Source organism: Durio zibethinus, chromosome 15, assembly GCF_047325235.1.
Source record: "Durio zibethinus cultivar Kanyao isolate XHJ-2024 chromosome 15, ASM4732523v1, whole genome shotgun sequence".
Lineage (NCBI taxonomy): Eukaryota > Viridiplantae > Streptophyta > Magnoliopsida > Malvales > Malvaceae > Durio > Durio zibethinus.
Window position 1 is genome coordinate 7,431,983 of NC_143176.1, and position 23,814 is coordinate 7,455,796.

The following is a 23,814-nucleotide window of genomic DNA, read 5'->3' on the forward strand; positions in this document are numbered from 1 at the left end:
AATAAGCTGGTTCTGCTTGGTGGGTAGAAATCAGCCATTAATACTTGTTATGGGATTTTGCTAAATCAATATATATGCATTATTGACATTTCTTGCTAGGTTGATTGAGATTGGGAAATGCAACTTCATTCTTAATTTAATTTTTGCTGGCTAAATCCTAGAGAAAGATCTGGAATGGCTTCCTAAAAAAGTTCTCATTTGATTGGAAGGGATTTATATGATTTCTCATTGGTTTCAATCTTGAGGTTTGAATCCAAAATGTAACTCTCTCTTTATCTCATAAAGAGTTTATATTTGATGCACTGATTGTGTATAGATTTTATAAACAATCAATGAATTCATTAATTAGTTGAATATTTATGAATTTGGGTGGTATAAACAAAACTGCAGTTAGAAATTCCAAATGAAATCAGACAGTGCATTGAAGTTAGCCAAATTGACAACTGTGCTTACTGCTTATACTGCTGACATGATATCAGAATTCAATGTTTTCTCGTGCAAATGAAGTTTCTTCATTTGTATGAACAAATTTACTCATTATTCAGTCAATTAATTACTTAAAAACTATTATGGTAATACTACTGCATTGTTATTTTCCTTAAAGAGTAGACAATGAGTGTAAAAAGTAGCTCTCACCTATCAAAACGACATAAAAATAAGCAGCATTGAAGCTGTGCAAGCTGAGCAATTGTCCTTTCTACTCAGCTTACACAGGCTCGTGATCCAATACCAAAAGAGTACAAAAAACAAAAAAAAAAAAAAAATCACTATTATCAGATAACAGCAAGGGAAAGAAACAGACGAATGTTTTCTGATTCTTACTGGCGCAAATTACCGCAATATGTTTGCTTAAACATATCTTTTAGAAATTCCAAAATAAGAGCCAAAAAAAAGGTTCTTGCACTAACTTCATCTTCAATCTCTCTCTCTCTCTCTGTCACTCTTTCCTGTTTATATCAACCCCTTAAACTGAAAGGCTTTAGAATGAAATGAACGTTTTGTGAGTTGGAGGCTACAATATTAGACGGTGAAATTCAGGACATTGTAAATTTGATCAGCGACAAAAAAAGATGGTGGTTTGTTTGTTGTTCGTCTGTCTTGTAATAAAATAGCATTACTGTTAATTCATCTTACTAATACATGTTGGATGATATAAGAATCGGTTAAGCCCCAATCTATATCAGTTTCAACTTGTACATTGAACAGTTGGCTATCATAGTATCAAAACTCTGCCTGATTTTACTTTCCAGGCACTCTCTTGTTCCATTCAAAATTTAATTTCACCTTATTTTTGTTTATGAAATTACTAGCACAAATAAAAATTACAATAATGATCAAATATTACATTTTGTATAAGGAATCAATTAATTAAATTATGCAGATTAATCAACTGACCATCATATATAACTAATTAAACAAATCCATTAGGGTTCTAGCACCTTTGTGGAGGATTTGGACCCAACTTGCAATGACAATCCTACAACAAATTGTCTGTTTTGATAAAAAAAAAATCTCTTAATTTTATCTTACAAAAAATGACTCATAAATATAAGTTTAAATCTTTATATATATTCTGTAATAAATCCTTACAATCTCTCGATATAAGATTAAAATATTATAATTTCTTTAATTAAAGTTTGATATTATTGTTAAGTCTAACTTAAAACACATAAAATACAGAATTAAGATCACATCAGATATTTTTATCTGATTGATAATCGTTCTGATATCATTTATATAAATCCGTACACAACCCATAAATTATTATCTACTTTAATAAAAAAAATTTATGATTTTATCTCACAAAAAATATCTTACAAATATGAACTTAAATTTTTATTTTTATGTCATAACATATCTTCGGAGCATCCACTATCAGATTGAAGAGTCAGCCTTATCCTTGCTATTAAGACAAGGCTTCATCGGCAATTCCAACACATGTAGATTGAATAGTTTGGCTGTCACTCTGCTACACGGAGTTATTGGCACTAGGCTATGCAGTTAATGATAGTTTTTGTATAGTTTCAGCAGTCAATTTTTATGTCAAATGCCAAGGTTTTTTGAACCCGATTTTGAAAACTTTATCGAGGATGACTGATTACTGCAGATAGGCCTAATAAAGACAATGATAAAATTAATTAGTACTTTTCAGGATGAATATATCATCACAGAGAAGCAGCGGTACTATCAACTAAAATCCTGGTTTGTTTCCATCGAACTGCCTAATCTAATTAATTTTTTGAGCAGTTATTTTGTTAAAAAATACAATAATTTTTAAATTTAGATCATAACTCAATTGATTTATATTATTATTTTTAAAAAATGATATCTAAATATAATATTTAAATTTCATTCATCTACCTTTCTCCTATCAACGATCTCATTGTAAAAATAATAATAAAATGGATCCCTTTTCAGGGCAAAAGTCTGTTGAATTGTTGTATGGCAAACGTTCAACTTGTGACTGTACCGGTGTTTCTCTTTAAATCTTTGCAAATATAGCAGCAGCTAGTTAGCCCCCTCACTCCAGGAAGGGGTACTTTTTTTTTTCTCTTTTGAATTTATCTGTTAGATGCAATTCGTGTGCAATTGACAAGCAAATATATATTCACGCGTCTAGATGATGCCTTAATGTTGCAACTTGCAATCAATGCCAGTCTTCTTCATTAGAATTGCATAGTTTTCGTAGCATGCCTATATGAAACTTTATCTGATTGTTTGGTTGTTCCAGCTGCTGCTGTTGTGAAAATTCCCATTTCACATGGCATTGAAGACAAAAAGTACTAGCTTGAAGGCCACGCATTAATGAGAGAGCTTCATCAACAACTATATATGGTGATTTTTTGAGTGAAAAATGTTGGAAGAATTTCATATTGGCGCTTGAATTGCTTCTAATCCAATTATTTGATGAGTTTGGATCGGTTTTCATGATTGGGTGAGTGAGCTCAAAGACGAGTAGCATACCAACTTGTCAACCAGGCTGACTTTGTAGGGACAGCTTTTTAACAAGCAAAGCATTTGCAATAACATGTGAATCAAACTAGGTCCTAGAAATTGAAAGACAATCTAGATTTTCTTCAGCAAGAAGGTGAAAGAGAAATCTGTGGTGGTGAGGGTGATCAATGGAAATGCTGCAATCCAACTTTTTTTGGTCATGATAAGAGTTTCTTCAAAAATGGTTCAAGTCAAGGTGCTTGATCATTTTCATGTGCTGTGGGACAGTGACACCAAATACCCTTCACACTTACCCTTTTTGTTACCCTATTTCTCTAGTTTTTTTTTTTTTTTTGCAACGATTGTTTCTGACCCACCCCTCCCCTCACAACCTGGAATCCACAACTTGTGGGGATCCAATATTGTCATTGAAAGAGATGTGAAATCATGTCCAAAGCGTCACATTAACTACTTCATTTGCGGGTTTTAAGATGGAATGTTATCATGGCTTAGGATAAACCTGCAGCTTGCTGCTATTAACAGTGACAGATTTCCTCCCTTTTCCATGCCGTGAGTGTTCCCTATCTCCTTTTCCCACCGAAAGTCTGGTGTTTTGCTTTGAAAGACTGTAACAACTTGAGCAAAATCATAAATATGGAGCTGGAAAAGTTTGGTTCTACAAATTGCAACATTTTTTTTTTACAATTATATATGCTCTACAGAACAAAGTGAAAGCTAATTGTTGACATCAAACATTATGAGAAACAAGTTCTTGCCAAAAAATATATATATATTAAGTTAATTTTTAACATGAAACATTATGCCTCGAAGGCCTCAAATGATAAAATTTGAAGAATCATATATGTATATATGTACAAGTATATATATAAGAATCATATATGTATATATGTAAATATTTCTCGCTTTCATTTTTTGGTAAAAAACAGTTATTAAAATTTAAAATTTAATATTTTATCAATAAATCATATGATTATTATGTGTTTTTTAAATTTTTTTATTTTTATTATAGTGAATATGGATAAATTAAATATAAAATATGAACACGTAGCAATGAGGTCAGTGCTTAGCAAACTTTCTTAATTGCTTTCAGTCCTTTTACTTTCGTACTGAAAAATCTGAAACGGAAATTATCAAGCAATATTCATTTTCTCTCTCTAATCAGTGCATGTCCATATCACCAACCATGGATTTATATATCGAAGGGGTTTGGATTTTTTTTTTCTTTTTGTGTCTGGAGAATTTGAAAATACCAGGTTGTCATTTGCATGTAACAATCTAAATTAGGATTATGACAGGTAAGAAAACCTGCTTGGCAAGTAGGAAAATAATAAATTTTCTTACAAGTTTTAGAAAGAAAAGGGTCATTATTCTTTGAACAAGGAAACCATGTTTTCTATGAAGAAATCAAAATACAACAATGAAATGTTTTGAAGGATGAAAATGACTTTCCAATAATAATGCCCTACCATAATTTATGGTGTAGGGGAAATGAAACAAGTTTTCTTGAAAACATGGCTACCATAAATATCAGTTGCATTTGAGAGCAACAATTGTGCAAACTGCATACATTTCTTAAGAAAAACAGAAGGCCAATGAAGGCTTCTTTACCTTCTGGTTAGTCCTAAATTCAAGAATTAACCTTATTGTTAACAACCCTAATCCTAGGTTGCTCTAACTTGCAATACAAAATTACTTAAACGTGTTCTACTTAAATTGAAACGAACATTTTATCAATCGAAATAATTTATCTTATGGTATTACTTAAATATAAAACCACTTAAATAAAAACAAACACCTTATCAATGAGTTAATTTATCAACAGTTTCACACAAAAATGTATTAGTATTAAGTACTAAGCATGTTTGGTTTATAACTTTTTTTTGTCAAAAACTATCATATATTTTTATACAAAAGTGATCACAACTTTGACATTGAAAATAAAAAGAATTTAAGGTGCTAGAATTTGAACCCTAAATCAACAAAATATCATTCAATTACGTGAATAAAGTGAGATAAGCTAGGTTCAAAACTATCATATATTTGAGTGTAATACTTGTAAAGGTAACTCAACCAGATTGTTAAATAAGCATGCTACTGAACTTGAGTCCAAGTTGTCTGTGAGTGGCTCAAGTCAACCCCTTTAATTTTAAGCACTGGCCAAGGCCCAATTTTAGTAAATTAAAATGGGTTTGTTCCATATTGTAGGCCAAGGGCCAACTTTCGTGGATTCCTATTGTGTGGTTAGGAAAAGTTCCTTCATATATGAAACTATCATAATCACATAAACCCTAAATCATTAGAATAATATAATCCCTAGAGCATATAAATGGAATTATTCTTTTGTCCATTTTTTTTCAAATTATTTTTTAAAAAATGAAAATTTTGTGGTTGGTATATTTTTTACTCTGTTTATCATTAAAAAAAATTCTCACATTTTTATTTTTCTTCCTACAAAACCAGAACAAATAATGAAAATTCATTGAAATGAGATAAAAAGAGGAAATAAATGATAAATACCCTTAAAGATTCTGCAACTTCTGCTAGTTTTACTTTTTCCCGCCAAAGAAGAAAAACAAAAGAAGTGAACAAATGTTCTGTTTTTCTCTGTTTCACTACTCACCTCCTTTAATCACCAAAATAAAACCCAAAACTTTTCTATTAAAACCCCACTTCAAAACCCAGTTTTTTCCTCTTAATTTCTATCAAAACCAACTTTTTCCTCAAATTTCCACGAACAGAATTTCTGGGTGTACCATAAAATCCCCTGCTTTTTCTTCTTCTTCGTTGGAGGATGAGTTTGACGTGGAATTGGGCCGTCTTTTGGCTCTGTTGCCAGAGGAGATTAGAAATAGAATCGGTGAACATGAAGAGCTACGTGAATTGATTGAAGTGGTTATGGATTTAGGGAGGAAACCCTTGGCTAGATTTCCTTCGGGGGATTTTGTATTATCTGATTGTCCAATCACAGTTCAGGATATTCAGTATGCTACTTCTCAGGTGAATCAATATTTTCTTTGGTTGTTTGCATACTAAATGTTTGATTAAATCCTTTGGATGGTAATTAAGTGGTTTTTCCCTTCTTTGTTTTATTATTGAAGTGCGACAATGAATGACTCATCAACGTAATGAAATGAAGCGGAGGGTGATGATTGGGGGAGAGAAAATAAAACAATATCTCTATTCTATTGTTGAATTGGATGTTGAAAAATGAATAAAATTTTAGAAGATGGGTATTTCTATATGTTCTTGTCAGTCAATCATCCTAGGAGTATTTTGAAAGTTTTGGTAGGTTAATGGTCATTTAGTTTTGAGGTAAGAGTGAATGGTAAAAAGCATGATAATTTCGAATTATATGGTTGCTTTTGAAGCATTCTTCATAGAAACGTGGATCCTTGGTGTTCTTTTCTGTGATTTCAGTGATATGTTAGCAGTGCCATTAGAGTTGAGACTATATATGAAGTTGATAAATTTTACGGCTCACAAGTCGCAATGTTTTCATTGTGGTAACCACAGTTTTCTCCTTTTTTTTCCCATAATTTGCATGTATCCTTTTAACAATCTTACTTGAAGCAGGACCTTTCATTTGCTAGACCATGCATTATACCTTGCTTTTGGATTACTGTTATATTGCGGAATCAATTTACTGCTTACTAGGACCAAAAAAATTGCAGGTTGGTGACTTTGCCATCGATAATCGAGCGGGCATCAGCCGAACATTACATCGAATTAGTGCAATCAGGAATCGAAAAGGCACAATTATTGGTTTAACTTGTCGTGTTGGTAGGGCAATATCTGGAAGTGCTGATTTATTGAGAGATTTAGTTCAAGATGGGGCTTCCTTGGTGCTCATTGGTCCTCCAGGTGTGGGGAAAACAACAATTATCAGGTTCATCATTTCTATCTCCGATCTGTTTGATAAGGTTGCATGACTAGAATTGTCTTTCTCCATTCTTATTCTTAATTTCTTGCAAAGTTGAATTCATGTATGTCAAACACTCAACTCTAACTAGTTACCGAGATAGTTCTTTTTACTCAATAGAATTCTCTAAATTCTTTAATTAGTTAAATGTTCATAACTGCTGAAGTGAACTAGTGAGAGGAGTCAAGTGGGATTGTTCATGTCCTTTAGTATTTTTGCTAACAGTGGCTGCTCTCAAGACTTGAACTTGTGCTTTTAAGCTTGTTAGTCCAAAATTATTAGTATTAGATTAGCAATGACTTTCAAATATTTTGACTCAGAGTACATGTTTAATCCCATTTTAGCTAAGCAGTTTTAAACTCTATGTCAATGATAACCCATCTTCTTTTGTGTTATCAGACAAAGTTTTGTGTAACCAATGAACTTGCACTGGCAAGAGCCAAAATGCACTGTCAAGTACACTCCACTTGTCTTAACAGTAAATTATATGCTTTTGTTGGTTGAATATAATTTTTTGAGGGTTTATTTATTTTATCTCTGCTGTTCCAAAAGCCGCAATTTTGGCTACTTATTGTGGAATCTTTCCAATGGCAGGGATATAGCAAGGATGCTTGCAAATGACTACAAGAAACGTGTAATGATTGTTGACACCTCCAATGAGATAGGCGGGGATGGTGATATACCACATGCTGGAATTGGTCATGCAAGGAGAATGCAAGTCCCTGACTCTGATATGCAACATAAGGTATGAGCTGGAAGTAAATGGTCTCAATTCTCATCTATCATCTCTGGTTACTTGTAGAAGACTATTTGTGTTGATCTTATGGTGTGTACTTGCATAAAATTTAGCAGCTGAAAAAATGTCTTTCAAAACATGTTATGGTTATTAAATGATTTCTTTTACATCGTGGAAATAAGCTTTTACAAGTTAAGGCTCCTTTTCCTGCTTTACATCCTGGTTAAGTAAGACTTTCTGCAGCTGTGTTCAAAAACATATTCTTAGATCAAAAACTCAGTTCTAAACATTTTTAGAGGGAATTAAATTTTGTGGTCTAGACTCCAGATGATGTGTGCCATTATTAGCACTCTTCCATCCAACATAATGCATAAATCTTTTCTGGTAAAACTTATTGATGTTGGATTCCTGGCAATTATAGAGGCCTATATGCGTTAATTTAGATGGCATGGCATTCCCATATGTAAAACCAATCATTTTGTATCTACCACCCCTTCAAAATTTTTCTTTAGATCAATTCACTTTTCACCTCTAGTTTTCCCCTTGTTAGTCCTATCCTTTACCACTTCTCTTTGGTAACAGGACTCAAAAATGCATTTGTCCCCAAAATTTTTACAATTTTATATAATGCAGGTATTGATAGAAGCAGTTGAAAATCATATGCCACAAGTTATTGTGATTGATGAAATTGGGACAAAACTTGAGGCAATGGCTGCAAGCACAATTGCACAACGTGGAATTCAGCTAGTTGCCACTGCTCATGGAGTAACCATTGAGAATTTGATTATGAATCCTTCTCTGGAGATCCTTATTGGAGGAATACAGGTGAGATAGTCGAATCAATACCAGTGTTCTTCATTTACTGCATATGCAGCGTTGCTGGAATCTTTATCCCAAAGCCTTTCTAGATCCTTTGTACAGGTGTCAATTTCAGATATACTGTTAAATTTTTAAAATAAAATAAAATAAAATAAACTGCACGATGCGTTGATGCCTTGATGGTCTTAGTACTGAAGGTTTTGCAGTAGTTGCTAGAGTTGATTGATTGAATGCACTGTAGTTGATTGAGTCATTATATTAAGATATATGGTATATGAGATTGGTGCTTGTATTATCTCAAACCTTTGTAACATTTATATTTCAGCCCCTCACTCAACTTGTTGCATCCATCCTTTATCATAATTTTACTTCTCTGTTCATTGACTTTTGGAAAGATAACATTTTATTTAGGAAGTTTTCTTTTCTTGACTGATGTTTTAAGATAACTCTTCACTAAATTTTTGTCTTATGCTACAGCTTGTTAAGATTTGTTTTTGCTGCATGGAAAACTTATGCCTTGAATATGAAATTTCATGGTCACTCATTCTATTCTGGTTATAAGTTAGTGCAGAGATATTGTGTCTTTCCTAAAGGCAAAACATGAATCCAAAAAACATGAACGTAAAAAAAAAAAAAAAGGAGAAGGGAAACTATCAACATTTTCCAACAGGTATTTTGACATTTTACCTGAGCAATAAGCATGATGCCCTTCCTATCATACAATCAAATCTTTTCTTGGCTTTATGATAGAAATGTTGCATGGTAAAATAATCTTCTAGTACAAATACTATTTTGGTATAGGGGAATGAAACACTTGAAATGATTAAATGAGGCAACAGTTTAAGGAGATAACAAGGCACAAGAGAGAGAAGGATTTCTTCTTTCTTTCCATTTCAATGTGACAAACTTTATTAACATCTCTGTAAGGTACTGACGCTCATGAAGTTTCATATGCCAAGTTGTATCCTACAATATCCTCTATCCTCAAAGAATGCCTCATCTTTCTGTGTCTGTCTTATCTTTAATTAAATGCTTGTTTCTTCTAATTAAAGGGGTTGCAGTGTTAAGAATAGCCGTCATATAAGGAATCATTTTGTAACAAATTCTCATGTGAAACCTTTCCACAGTATAGCTGTTATATGCTTAAGTTCAATATGTGGGTATAAAATGATAAGCAAGCAAAGCTGTTTTTTCAATTGGTCTTATTATCTATTGAGCTTATTATTTTGTTCTTTGCCTGCTGTTTTATAGTTGAGCATGAATTTAGGTTACTAACCACAGTGCTATAGTTTTGTTCTTTCTCATTTCATCAATGCAAAAATATTTTTATATTTTCATTATTTTGTTTTGAAATATTAGAAACTCCTTCAATCATGATTGTGTCTGGGAATATAACTTGTCCTAGTTTCATTAAATAAATAGTTTTTCAGAGTGTGACTCTAGGGGATGAAGAGGCAAATAGGAGAGGTGTCCAGAAGACTGTGCTTGAGAGGAAAGGACCTTCAACATTTAGTTGTGGTGTGGAGATTGTTTCTAAGACTGAGTTACGTGTTCACCGTTGCCTTGAAGCAACAGTTGATGCTGTTCTCTCAGGTGCATTTCCTTTTTTATTTAGTTCCTTCCTGGAAAGATCATAGTGGGTGATCCAGGATATCTTAAGACGTTGGTGTAGCATTTGTGAATTTTATTCTGTCTCTGTGGTGAAGGTTGTTTTCCACGCATTGAAATCCACAAGATGAACTCTCAGGGTCTGGAAGAGACCTCACAAACTTTTACTGAAATCAGCTCTGACAAAAAGAGTGCAGTGGTTGCTGGAGATCTTTTAGAGATTAGCAATGAGAAGATTGGCCAGAATCAGTTCCCTTCTGAGCTTTCTTCAAACATGGCTGAGGATTCATTGGAAGATAGGGCTTTACTTCAATTGTACGTCTACGGGGTAAGACATATTGACATCATACATTGCCATTTTGATTATAATTTTTTATTGAGTTTAGGGAATTCAAGAAGTTAACTTATGTATTCAGTATTTGATTTTACCTGTAATATTCAGTTAAATCCTAGTTTTTTACTTAGCTTTGACATAGATGTTATTGGGTATGAAGTTAACTTAAACTACCTTCTAACTCATGCTCAATAGATGCGACTGCATGATATTCTTGAAGCCACCAATTTTATTATTTTTAACATTTGATTTACTTATTTGTGTTCAGATATTTATAGAACATGAAATTTAATGTGATACCAAATGTCATCAGATTCATGAAGATATAATGTCTCAGTTAAAAGCTCTCTTTCTTCTGAGTGTCAGTAGTTGCAGTGGTTATAAATAATGAGAAAGTATTACATATGAAACTTACAGAATGAGCAGTTATTCTAGATACCAGAGGCGAGTGTGATACAAGGACTTAAAAAGTTGAAAATGGACGCTGCAGTTCGAATAACTGAAAATATCAGTGAGGCAGATGTGTTACTTGCACTGCATTCAAAGCTCAAAAAGAACGCTGGGATTCAAGCTGCAGCTAAATCTCATGACATACCTGTCTATGTGGCAAAGGTGAATGCCTTCTTCTTGGTTAGAATCAGTTGTACTTTCACATCATAAAAGTTCTGGTGTGAATCATTATTTTCTTATCTTTTCTTGTAGACAAGCTCATTGATGCAGGTAACAAAAGCCATAGAGGCATTAAAAGATGATTATCCAGATGGATTGAAGAATTCTGGATCAGAAGATGATATGAGTATTTTGGAGAAGGTTGATGCCTTAGAGGTAAAGACCAATGTTTTTCTTCCACTTTGTCTGTTTTGTTAAAAGTTTATTCTCTCTAAAAGAAATTATAATTTTTGCATGTGGAGTAGTTATGGTGGCAAGAAAGTGATTAGAACTTTGTTCTAGAAGCTCTAAACCTTGCTAGTGATTCAGGTTTATTCAGAGCAATACTTTTGAGCAGGTATACAAATCATTTGGCAAGAAACCTTCAAATAGGTTAATGAGGAATTGATTTTCAATGGAGAAAGGCCAATAAATCCTTTCTTTTTTTCTTATTATTATAACAAAGATACCCTTATTAATCTTCCCAATTGCCCTACTCTATAACCTTGTCATTTCGAAACATATTTTCAGCCTCTACTTCCCTTTAGCATCCTATCAACTTTACTCCCCTTATTGCTCAAATATAAACGTGGCATGTAGATTATTTCGTATATGGCTGTGCCAATGCTTTATGTTTGCAAGATTCAAATGATCATGGTATTTTCTATTCTACTGAAAGCTATACTTTTGGTTTAAAACATGATCTATGATTTTCATGAACTCTTATTTCTTAAAGAGGACTAGTCTATAATATCAGCTCTAGTGTAATATATAGAAATGGAGGGATTGAGTGCTATGTTTAATTTTAGAACCAGAATGCCATGGGAAGCAGCTTTTCTGGAGGATTTTTTTTTCTTTTTTTAGTTTATGGGGTTTGTACGTCTAAACTGATACAGAGAAATATCTTAACCATTTATATGTTGCTCTGCAGTTTGGTATTCACCATTGCTCTTTGGTGCATACTGATATATTCTAAAATGTTAGATCTTTATGAACTGGTATATTAAATGTGAGTCCATTGATGTCAGAGAGCTCCTATAATTTAAGCCTTTGGCTTCTATTCGAAAAAAGATCCACCCAGAAATAAACACCCTCCATTATATGAGCTTGTTCTTTCTCTTTTTGTCTTAATGGAATGCCCTAACTACAATAAAAGGGAAAAAAAAGTTCAAAGAAAGACAAATAAAAAAGAGATAAAATGGTTGGACATTATTTAGTTTGGTCACTTGGGAGCGGAAGTTAAGATCTTAATGATTGATAAAGTAAACTTTGTAGCAACATATAATTGTGTAAAATATGCTGCAGACATTATATACTTATAATACTTGCACTGTGAATCGTAACTACACGGTTCATTGGATTCCCTGTCAAATGCTTTACTTAAATTAGTTTTCTACATTGCAGGAAGCAAGAATAGCCATTGAACAGGTAGTAATCCCAAAAGGGGAGCCTGTGGAACTGCTTTCAAGGCCACCTCACATTTTATCTTTACAAATAGAGCTCATTCAGAAATACCAACTACAGTCAGAGAAAGTTGCCAAAGGGTCAGATTTCCGTCTACGTATCCTCCCTTTTCATCTCATAACGAACGAGGACAAAAACTCTAATGAGACTGTTGATGGAAATAAGCTTGACAATTTTGACTGCTATGGTGCAAATGGTTCCCCGCACAGCGTGGACAAGTTACCTCTTCTTCCTGATTAGCCATTATCAGTGTATTGAACATAGAACATTGCTGCATCTTATTGTTGTAAATTTTGATATAGTAACCTCACAAAGTTCTCATCATGGAGGCTTGTGTTGCATTGCTTTAGATTTTGCTGGTTTCTGTGGGATGTTCTAGCATAAAAATTCTGTCAAACAGTATCAGCAAATTAGGATCACCAACTGCTGTTTGATTGCTCATATGTTGGGCCCCAGAATTTGTAACTTTACATTCAGATAAGCTTTAAAAAACCCGAAATGATTGAAATACAGTTGCAGGGTTGATTTTTTTTTCCTCTTTCGATGGAATAAAATCAAAGAGAATTGAATCAACAATAGTATACAACTGAAGCTTTTTGTTGCACCAATTTATACACTAAATGCTTTTATATTGATACTGTCAATCAAGTATATTACGAATTCTTTGGATAAAATAACAATTTATGAATGAGAACAAGATATACATAAATCCATGTACTATAGAGCATGAGGATAAGATGAAGACTAGAAGAGAGGAAGATGATGTCATGGAATTTTTTGTAATTGGACAGATAAAGCTTATGCTAGCTAGCTAGGATCTATCTATCTTTCAAAGTAGATATCCAATATATAATTAGATAGTCCTTGCATTTTATACAAAGTTTCAATGCTTCAAAGTTTCTTTACCTAATAATGTTACTCATCTCCAATCCTAATTGTTCAATTTAATTGCTTATATAGTCAAGAGAGTTAGGAAAACATATTTATACAATAGTATTGGTCTAATTCTTTTCCAATCTACTATGAAATATACATGCGAATTACACCATATATCAGTGATCTTTGTATAGTATATAATTTTTATATATACAAAGGAAATTGTAGTGTAGAATAAAAAAATAAGTTATAGATATTGAAATTTAAATTTTAGATTTATGGGATGTCATATGTTAGAAGTTATATGAACCACTTGATCAGTTAAGCTTTAGATTCTTATTTTCTTTTGATATTTTAAAACACCATGAAAGTCAAATTAAAAACGGATATTTCATCTATAATTTTTTTATTACGATCCAATAATTAGTCAATTAAAATAAAAAATTATATATATATATATATATATCCATTACTTATAAATGTGAACTCTATATAATATTTTGGTGGATTCTAAATAATTTTCAATTATAATTGATTAATTATAATACAATTATTATATGTAATATACTCCCAGGATATAAGCCACGACTAGAAGCTCTAGATAACTCTGAGGGCTATAATATGCCATATTAATCCTAATTAGGCGTGCAACTGTTGTGATCTACTCATTATCTAAACATCATTGAATCATCATCATGATTATACCTTGACCATTAAACGTGGGTATAGTTTACAAGTTGTGATATGTATAGATCGAAGATCGAAGTTGTGGACCTTTATATATGCATGTAACATTCCACATGCTGTCTTAATCAATAATCTGTTTCGATGGGGATAAGTTAGGCTGATGTGTGATTCTATCCATACTAATTTCCCAAAACCAAATTCTATCCAATACCTTAGACAACTCTTCTCAAACCCTACCTTAAACATTCTGAAATTCAATGCAAAATGGATTATATCACCTGACTTTTCCTGCCATTTTGACCTGCAAAATTATAATGTTGATATACGTTTACCATCAATTCTATGTATTTGTTTTGGGATAGCACTTGCGCCCAATTCTATGTCAGGTTTAGCCGACAAGCTAATTACGTTGTTACAACTTTTCATTTTTTTTTAGAATACTTGTACGATACATATAATCAACGATTATACGTATGAAAATCTGATCCTAATACATGAAAACTTTTATATCCGGATCGAACCCTTACCCGAGTTCTGAGTAACATAGATTTAAGATATGTAGAAAAAAGAATTTTCTAGCCCAAAATGTTAAAGTTTTGAAGTAAACAGAGCTTAGTTAGTGGATTATACATGCGGGGCGGCTTGCAAAAGGCCAAAAAAAACAACAAATGGATTAAAGAAGTTATTTTTTCCATATTCATGCATAAGGACAACTTTCAAATTCCCTATATTGGAGAAAAAAGGCGTAGGAACAGACAAAGGAGTATGAGCTAACGATCAAAGGTTGTATTGTCTTGGTGAGCTTTTGAGTCAATTCTGTCATAATGCTAATAATAGTTTAAGATAAGCACTAGAGAATAAGAATGAGTCATGCCTAGAATTTCGAGATGCCACACCAAATTAACAGCCTTTTGGCTGTTTGTGAAGGGAAAGAAACCCAACCTTTTGCTGTGCAAATAAGTACATTTGGCAATTTTAAACATAAATAAAAATCATATCGATATGATTTAAAATTTTTGGTAAAAAAAAAAAAAAAGAAGTTTTGTGTTTAGTGTGTCAACAAAAATTTGATATTGTAATTTTTCGTATTTTACATGCATTTGAAGAACCAGATCTATGATAAAAACGAACATCATGTTTTTATTGTCTAAGGTAATGGAGATGAGTCAATAAAGCAGAAAATTAGCTGTTCTGGATAGAAGACAAACCATTTTCTGTCAAATTTTATCTAGATGTTCCAATATCAATATGTCTTATACTGAATAAATGAGGACTTTTTATGATAATGTCATTTCAATCATGCCTCACTGGCATGCACAGGTTTCTCCTTAAGTACTATAAAAGATGAACGTTGCTTTCAGTCGCTCGATCAAGCTTGGCAAGTTTCTCGATCACTTACTTCTTCTCCCATTGCCAAAAGAGTAATATGGCTACTGCTTCAAATACGAGGTTGTTGTTGTTGTTCATGGTCGTTGTATTGTTGCTTGTAATGAGAAATTCTGAGGCCAGGTCTTCTCATGGTATCCCAACCATGGCCAAAAAGATTGATGGCAGGACTATCTTAGAGAAACTTGGTTATGATGTATCCAAAATTGCCTACTACAGAAGGATTCTGAGTGGTGATCCTGAAAGGGTCTCGCCCGGAGGACCGGATCCTCAACATCACTAGAAGTCAAAAGCTTTGAGGTAGATGTCGGGAATTGCATAATGTTTGTCTAGAGTGTGTTTGATTCATAAAATTATGATAAGATAATATAAAATAATATTATGAATAAGATTATATTTAATAATGTAATTCTATTTTGTGTTTGATGTGCGTAATAATTAATATAAGATAATTTTATATATTAATCAAAATTATCTTTTTTTAAAACTTATAAAATTTAAATTATTGATGTAATATTTAAAGGTATAATAAAATATGTAAGTTCAATTTCATAAATTAAAAATAATTTTTTCCATTTTGTACACTATAAAAAAATTGACTTTTACCAACGAAATTTTCCATTGATAATAGCATATCTTTCGTCAGTAATAGTATGACTAATGGAATTTTTCGTCGTGATAAATAAGTCGATAATATTATTTCGTCGATCATATGTAAAATCCATCTGTAATTGTCGATAAAATTTTTCATCCATAAATTCCATCAGTAATAATTTTGTCGATAATTTAGTTGGTAAAATCCATTGGTAAAAGTATTGGTATTCTATCGGTAAAATCTGTCGATGATCCATCAATAAAATTCGTTGGTAATCCATCGATATTCCATCAATAATTAGTTGATAATCTATCACTAAAGTGTGCTTTTCGTCGATAATTCCGTCGATAATCGATCGGTAATCCGTCAATAATGGCATTAATTTCGTTGGTAAATCTTCGGTAAAATTATAATTTTATTAATAATTTGATTAATTTCATCTATAATTATTTAAGAAATCTATAAATTACAATTAAAACATGTGTAATTATGTAAAAATTTTATTATTATTAATTAATATCAAATCCACATTATAAATTTAAAAACAATTCAAATTATTCATGACATCCATAACATCCTTAACATCCATAAAATATCTATAACATTCACAAAACATCAACAATATCTATAAAACACATCATATAAATCCTGAAAAAAATGTCATTGTGCTACTGCATCTCTTAATACAGAATCTCTGTTGTCATCATCAAGTTTAAAAGATTGTATTGGCAAAAATTATTCAGACCCTATTAACTACATCATCAGATCCATGAAAGATTTAAGCTCAGCCCTCAGCTCAATTCTCAACTTATCAATTTGTTTTTGTATTTGAGAGTAACGAAGCATAGATGATAGATTACCAACGAAATTAAATCCATCAGTAAATTGTATCGATATTCTGACAATGATGCTCAAATTCTTTTTCAATTATGTTCCGTTGGTTTCTTGTCAATAATCACCAATGGAAAAATTCTATCAGTAAAATTCCACCGATGATGCTCTATTTTCTGGTAGTAGGAAAGATTAAATCATCTTATATTAAGAAGATAATTAATTCTCTTTACAATTATATCCATTTGTTTACATACAAACTAAACATGACATATGATAATTATCATCCTATTTTATCAATTATCCTATATGCGAAACATGATCTTAGTTATTTATTTGCCTAATAAACCCCATAGAGGATACATCAAATTCCTTGCTTGTTTCGGTATGAATGTTGCATGAAGAATTAGTTCATTCCTCTGGTATAGTAAGGGAAAGGTAGTTTTTTATTATTATTATTATTTACTTTTTGAGTAGAAATAAGGTTTGAACTGAAATAATTTTCCTTGTGTACCAAAATTAATAACAATAATAAACTTGAGTTCAACTCAGGTTAATATAATCATTCTTAAAATATGTCATCCAATAAATCTAACGTCAAATCTTAATACTTATAATTTTTTTATTTTATTCTCAAATTATAATTTTTTTCATAAAAGAAATAATAATAAAGTAAGCTCCTCCTACTTAAGGATATTTGCAAGCTTGTCGAGTCCAGGTAAAATAAGGCTTTTTATTCTTTTTTGTTTTTCTTTTGGTGTAAGTGTCACGGACCTAAAGAGGAGTCATGAATCCTACATCGAACATAATAGGAGGGTCACTGGGGTATATAAGGGTTCACTCCATCTCTTCCTTGTGAAACGCTTTTTGTAGGATAAAATCGTGAGGTCAGGGGGGCCAGAGCGGACAATACCTCACAAGGGTGTGAATCGTGACAGGAAGGCTAATCTAAGACGCCGGATGAGTGCATGCCCGGGTCCCGGAGCCGCGCGGGTTCGGAGCTTAAGTCTCGACCTGTGACAAGTGGTATCAGAGCCAGCCTTAAACCGTTCGATCAAAGCCAAGCACCTCGAGGGAGGTAGGCAGGGTGGCCAGCCTACGTGATGAGGGCGTCACGAGGTTAGGTGCGGGAGAATATCACGGACCTAAAGAGGAGTCCTGAATCCCACATCAAACATAATAGGAGGGTCACTGGGGTATATAAGGGTTCACACCATCTCTTTCTTACAAAACCGTGAGGCCAGGAAGTCCAGAGCGGACAATACCTCACAAGGGTGTGAACCGTGGCAGAAAGACTGATCTCGGACGCCGAATGAGTGCATGACCGGGTCCCGAAGCCGCGCGGATTCGAAGCTTAAATCTCGACCCGTGACATAAGCAGTATCCAGCAAACAACCTGTGAGTAGCCAGCTCTGTATCTTTGATTAATTTAAGCTCTATGATTTTTTTTTTTTTGAAACTTGAGTTTAACATATTCATGATTTTCTTTAAGTATTCCTAGCAGCAATTAGCAGCAGTACTCAATTTTCATTATGAATACTTTCACCAGACTATCTTCATCAAATATTGAGCTAGGCATCGTCAACAAACATTTGTTGTATTGATAGAATGTTGGATTTTAAGTTTGGTATTGATTAAGGGTTCAAAACTTGATTACCTCAAAAAAAAAAAAAAAAAACTTATTAGGCATCACATTTTGCAGTTGTAGATATATTAGACAATATTATGTATTTGTTTAATTGAGAAAGCGAAAGTTCAGATTAGATTGGCAAATGCCATTTGAAGTATATGTTGCTTTCAAGAATCTACTTAGCATGATCATCCGCAGGCCTTCACTAACTGCCAAAACAGTCTTTAATCGATCTATAGTTTATCATTTAGGGTGTCTCACAACTAGGGTGTAATCGAGTCGAATCGAGTCGAATAGTGAGAAGTTCGAGCTCGAACTCGACTCATAACTCGGAGTTCGATACTCTGTTTGAGCTCGATCGAGTTTTATTTTTCAAGCTCGAGCTTGATTCGTGATCGAATTCGAGCTCGCTCAATTAATATGTAAAAATAAGCTCGATTCATATACTCTATAAGAGTTCGATTATTTATGTTCGAATTCAAACTCGGACTCAAAATATTTTATTAATTAAAATAATAAAAATTATTTAAATATAAAAGCTCAATTAGGCTCGCGAGCTACTCAAGTCGGATATAAGAATACTTGAATTCAGCTCGATCGATAAGTCGAGCTACTCGAGCTCGAGCTCGACTCGATAATAATCGAACCAAATTTGAGTTTTCTTCAAATCGAATCTGAGTAGCTTACGAATACTAATGTATCATTTACAATCCTACTCACAACAGTGAGATCTTTGGTGATTGCAAAGGCTGAATGTTACAAAGTTAGCTGATCGATACTTCTTATCTAAACGTTGAATATATCAGAAGATTCACACAGGTTTTAATTTTCCGTACTAACTTGGACATAAAATCTAATAATTCGTGTTTCTGTATTTATTCTATATTATAAATGTGTAAATATAAAAATTATCACATTATAATTTGTATCAATATGCAAAATATGATTTTTTTTTATTTTTTTCAAATCTATATAATTTTCGCTAAAATTATAAACAGTGTGATTTTCGTTTTTTTTTAATTATTTATTATAATATCACCGTATTGTGTCTAAAAATACCCTGTCTACATGTTGCTGCCTGAGGTAGAAAAATAAAAGCTTTGCCGAAGATAAGATGAATGTCTATATCTATCCGATTAATGATGGAATCAAATATTTTTCACAAGCTCCATTCTAATGAAATGTTGACATTATTACCATTCGTTAACAATCTCGAATCAGGAACTGTCGGTTCATCTCAGAAAACAGAATAGATAGCTTGGTAGCAGAGTATGATCAAGAAATTCTATGCCGCCACGCCAAAAATGGACAGGACCTTCATTGATTTGTAAGCCAGAAAATCAAAATGATTCCTAATGAGATTCCTGAGACAAAATTGTGTCAAAGTTTATAGTTTAGTTTATAAGAGAATCCCATCAGAAACGAGCTCAGCATATACCTAGTATTGTTACTTCATAACTTCCAAAATGTTTTCTATGATTCTAGTTGAAGATAATAAATTTTGTTTATGCAGCAATGGTTTTTGGGATTTGACCTGTATTTTTTTTTTTCAGGTCGGTTTAAAAAAATCTCATTTATGTCGAGTTTAGCGAATTTATAAAAATTTATCTTCTCACAATTTCTGAATAAATTCGAATCTAGACAAGAAAGGATCACACTTTCTTTTTCACCTTGAACCAACCACCCATTGGTAACCCATATAGTTTCTCACAATTGGAATAGTATGAAAATTGATCAAGCTTGAACTTCACCTAATAATTTATCCATCTGAACTTTCCTGCCGATAATAAGTTTTATTTCTGAAATGATTCCGCGAGGACAGATTGGAGTATAAGCAAATTAATAAATACAGATTGTATAGTATATTAGATCTTCATATACCAACATGAATTTGAGAAAAATAAAAAGGTTAAGAAAAAATGTTTCTAACAATCTGTGGGAAGAGGGTACTGATAGAATCTAGAATTCTTCATGCGGAGGAAAAAAAAAACACCTTTCATACTGGCAGCATTGGCAATGCATATTCCCTGCAAGCAAATACCCTTCGTCTGCATCATTTCAGGCCCATCTCTTTTAACTGGCTTCAGGGCTTTGACAAAAGACTCTACAATGGGTGACTATGTGCCAATTATTCTAGGATTATTGGGGCCGAAACTGGTTTCCGGCAATGCATTTCTTCAATCACGGTAACATGGAGCCCTTGAGGCCTCAAGTTGGGTTCACAAACAAATTGAGGGAATTGTAGAATTCGGACAGCTCTGAAGGCTCCAACAGGCCTAAAACCATTCACATTTTGGGCCTAATTCCGCATACCTTTTTCCCCTAGGACCAGATCCTGCTACAAGCTGAAATACACCAGCATATCTTTTTTTTTTTTTTAATTTAGCAACTAAAGGTTACGAGGATTCGCCTAGTATTTATTTTTTCGGACTTATTCAAGTAGATTTATCTATGTTGAGTATAAAAAATTCATAAAATATTTTTTTTTTTTTAATTTCTTAGCAAATTTGAATTCAAATAACAAAGAGAGAAGTTCACTCTCTTTACCACTTGAGAAGGCTTTGTACAGAAGTAGATGCACTTTGTCTCTGACAACCCCCGTCATCAGGCTTACATTTTCGGGGATACCATTCTTTTTCCCGCGCCACGCACCGCGTTCTGGATATTAATGAAGAAATTTTGTCTCATCAACCCCAACTAGGATCACATGGACATGTCATTGGGGGAGCCCATAGATGTTGACTAGTACCTCACCAGCACTCTTGCTTTGCTTATACATATATGTTGTGTATAACTTGGAAAGAAACTGGTCTCATCGATTAGTCCTGGCATTGCTTCCTGAAGCCCTCCAACTGGTCTTGGCAAAACATCCTGTGAATTCAAAACAAGCTCTTCAAAAAACTTTGAGTGCATAATTTCATACCAAATCCCATGCCAAGTTACAGTCACATTATAGGCACCGATTTCGCACGCCAACGAGGCAGCGAAACGCTCAGTATGCACATAATCAAATGCTCCATTGGCGTTTTATCGTGTTAAATATCTCAAACGCTAAAAGAACAATTGACTGAACCATGATCATTGGCTGCAAAATATACATGAAGATTGCCATCATGGTGGTCGAGCTGTGGCTTTCTATCGGAAGGCACAGCGAAAACATGAATTTCATGCCCCTTAGCAGCTAAAGCATGGTATAATGTCGCAGCATGACACTTGATGCCACCAGGAGCCGCACCAGTTGGCCATGTCTTGGAGAATGCCGCAAGCTTAAGCTTCTCAAAATCATTTCCAAAACAAAGGCCACCAGCCCACCACTGAATCTTGCTTGCCCAGCTGCCCAAGAGAAACGTTCAGCCACATATTAGCCCAATTGTATAAAGGGTAGTACCAAAAAATTTGTTCCATCTGACGTGGCAATACCCTTAAACATTTTTTTCTTTTCCCTCGCTCTCTCCAGGTCGTGCATAACTCATCTCTTAGACTGTCACTCTCTTTCAGAGTTGAAATTCGTCTCGAGATTAGAGGTGTAATCGAGTCGAATCAAGTCGATACAATGAGAAGTTTGAGTTCGACTTCTAATTCGCGGCTCAATATTCGATTCGAACTCGATTGGTTTTATTTTTTTAACTCGAACTCGATTCGTAATCGAATTCGAATTATTTGAACTCCTTCGATTAAGCTTAAAAATATGTAAAAATAAGCTCGATTTTTATACTCGATAAGAGCTCGATTATTTGTATTTGAGTTTGAGCTCGAATTCGAGATATTTTATTAATTAAAATAATAAAAAAAATTTAAATATAAAAGTTTGATTAAGCTCGCGAGCCACTCGAATTGAGTATAAGAATACTCGAACTCAGTTCGATCGATAAGTTGAGCTACTTGAGCTCGAGCTCGACTCGATAATAATCGAATTGAATTTGAGTTTTATTCGAATCAAACTCGAATAACTTACGAGTACTAATGTATTATTTATACCCTTACTTGAGACCTTTTCCTCCGCTCTAAGAATTAACACAAAAGAAAGGTCAAATTATACACTAAATCTCTTAACTTTAGTTAAATAATGAAATTAATCTTTTTATTTTAATGTATTTAAATTAAATTCTTATATTTTAATTAATTATTAAATTTAATCAAATTATTAATTGATAAATTTTTTTTCATTAAAATTAATAACATGATATTTTAATTTTTATAATGTGATATTTTAACTTTTATAAGGTGATAGTTGATTTTAGCAGATTTTGCTAATGTTTAAGATCATGTAGTTAAAGAAAATGATGTAGTAAAATTTTTTGACTTATCAATATTTTTTCATGTCAGTTTTTTACAAATTGTACACATTTTTTATACTTTAATTAAATAATAAAATTAGTTCTTCTACTTTAATAAATGTTTAAATTTGATCCTTATACATAAATTATTATTGAATTTAAGATTTAACCTAAAATAACACATAAAAAATATAAATTATTAATTCAACCATGATATTTTTTTCATATTTAGATAAATTTTTTAGATTATTTGACTTATTAATTAGACTTAAGATGATAAATTGAGTTAATATCAAATTAGATTATAAGCACAATATAAACTTAATTATATATTTTCTTTATCTTTATTTATTTATTTATTTATTTTGATTTTGATTTTTGAATTTTTTTAATTTCTATTTTCAACATTTTTGAAATATAAATAAATATATATATAAAACTTTAAAAAATGACAAAAACATAGAAGTTAGATAAAAAAAACCTATAATCAACAAACTCAACAAACCTAGATACACATTCAATAATAGGGGCATTTAGTTCATAAAATTTTAGATTCTGAAAAAAAAGTGTGATACTAATGGTTTTGTTTGATATTATAGGTATCTCGTATTTAAATTCACTCGTTTGATTAAAGAAAATTTACATTTATTAATTCTTATATAATTACTATAATATTCTTGACAAGCTTAAGGCAATCTTTCATTTTATTTTATTAATAATAAATACCCAAATGATAAATAATACCTTTAGCAACAAAAGAAAACAAATATTTTAGTTTATTGTTGTTTTAATTTATAAAAATCATCGATTAAGGGCGTTTGGTTTATATGATCACCTTAATTATTACTTCTATAATTTATATAACATCAAATAAGGCATTTGTTAACATGAATGACTTATTTGATAATTTTATATTATTTAAAACATCAATAATTAAGACATTTGTTACTTAAACATTTTAATTGATACACCTTAATTGATACATTTCATAATATTTTGAACACATAATCAATTAAAGCGTTTCTGGGGTTGAACACATAATTTGCTCA

At 32.3% G+C, this 23,814-nt stretch overlaps 1 protein-coding gene and 1 pseudogene across 1 annotated transcript; one reads left to right on the plus strand and one right to left on the minus strand.

Moving 5' to 3' along the window:
* Window positions 1–5,245: 5,245 nt before the first annotated feature.
* Window positions 5,246–13,069, plus strand: LOC111301716 (P-loop containing nucleoside triphosphate hydrolases superfamily protein). Its single transcript, XM_022897599.2, has 9 exons — window positions 5,246–5,952; window positions 6,627–6,841; window positions 7,469–7,619; window positions 8,244–8,435; window positions 9,860–10,022; window positions 10,136–10,365; window positions 10,807–10,983; window positions 11,074–11,196; window positions 12,424–13,069. The coding sequence occupies exons 1-9, from the start codon at window positions 5,545–5,547 to the stop codon at window positions 12,721–12,723; spliced, it is 1,959 nt and encodes a 652-aa protein (XP_022753334.1). The 5' UTR covers window positions 5,246–5,544; the 3' UTR covers window positions 12,724–13,069.
* Window positions 13,070–20,142: 7,073 nt separating this feature from the next.
* On the minus strand, window positions 20,143–21,893 carry LOC111301960 (uncharacterized; annotated as a pseudogene).
* Between the last annotated feature and the right edge of the window lie 1,921 nt (window positions 21,894–23,814).

Bases quoted from the DNA above. Each gene is read 5' to 3' on its own strand.
- LOC111301716 (XM_022897599.2), top strand. From the start codon at position 5,545: ATGTTCTGTTTTTCTCTGTTTCACTACTCACCTCCTTTAATCACCAAA. The intron at 5,953-6,626 runs GTGAATCAATAT...AAAAAATTGCAG, and splicing joins TTCAGTATGCTACTTCTCAG to GTTGGTGACTTTGCCATCGA. The intron at 10,366-10,806 runs GTAAGACATATT...CAGTTATTCTAG, and splicing joins TTCAATTGTACGTCTACGGG to ATACCAGAGGCGAGTGTGAT.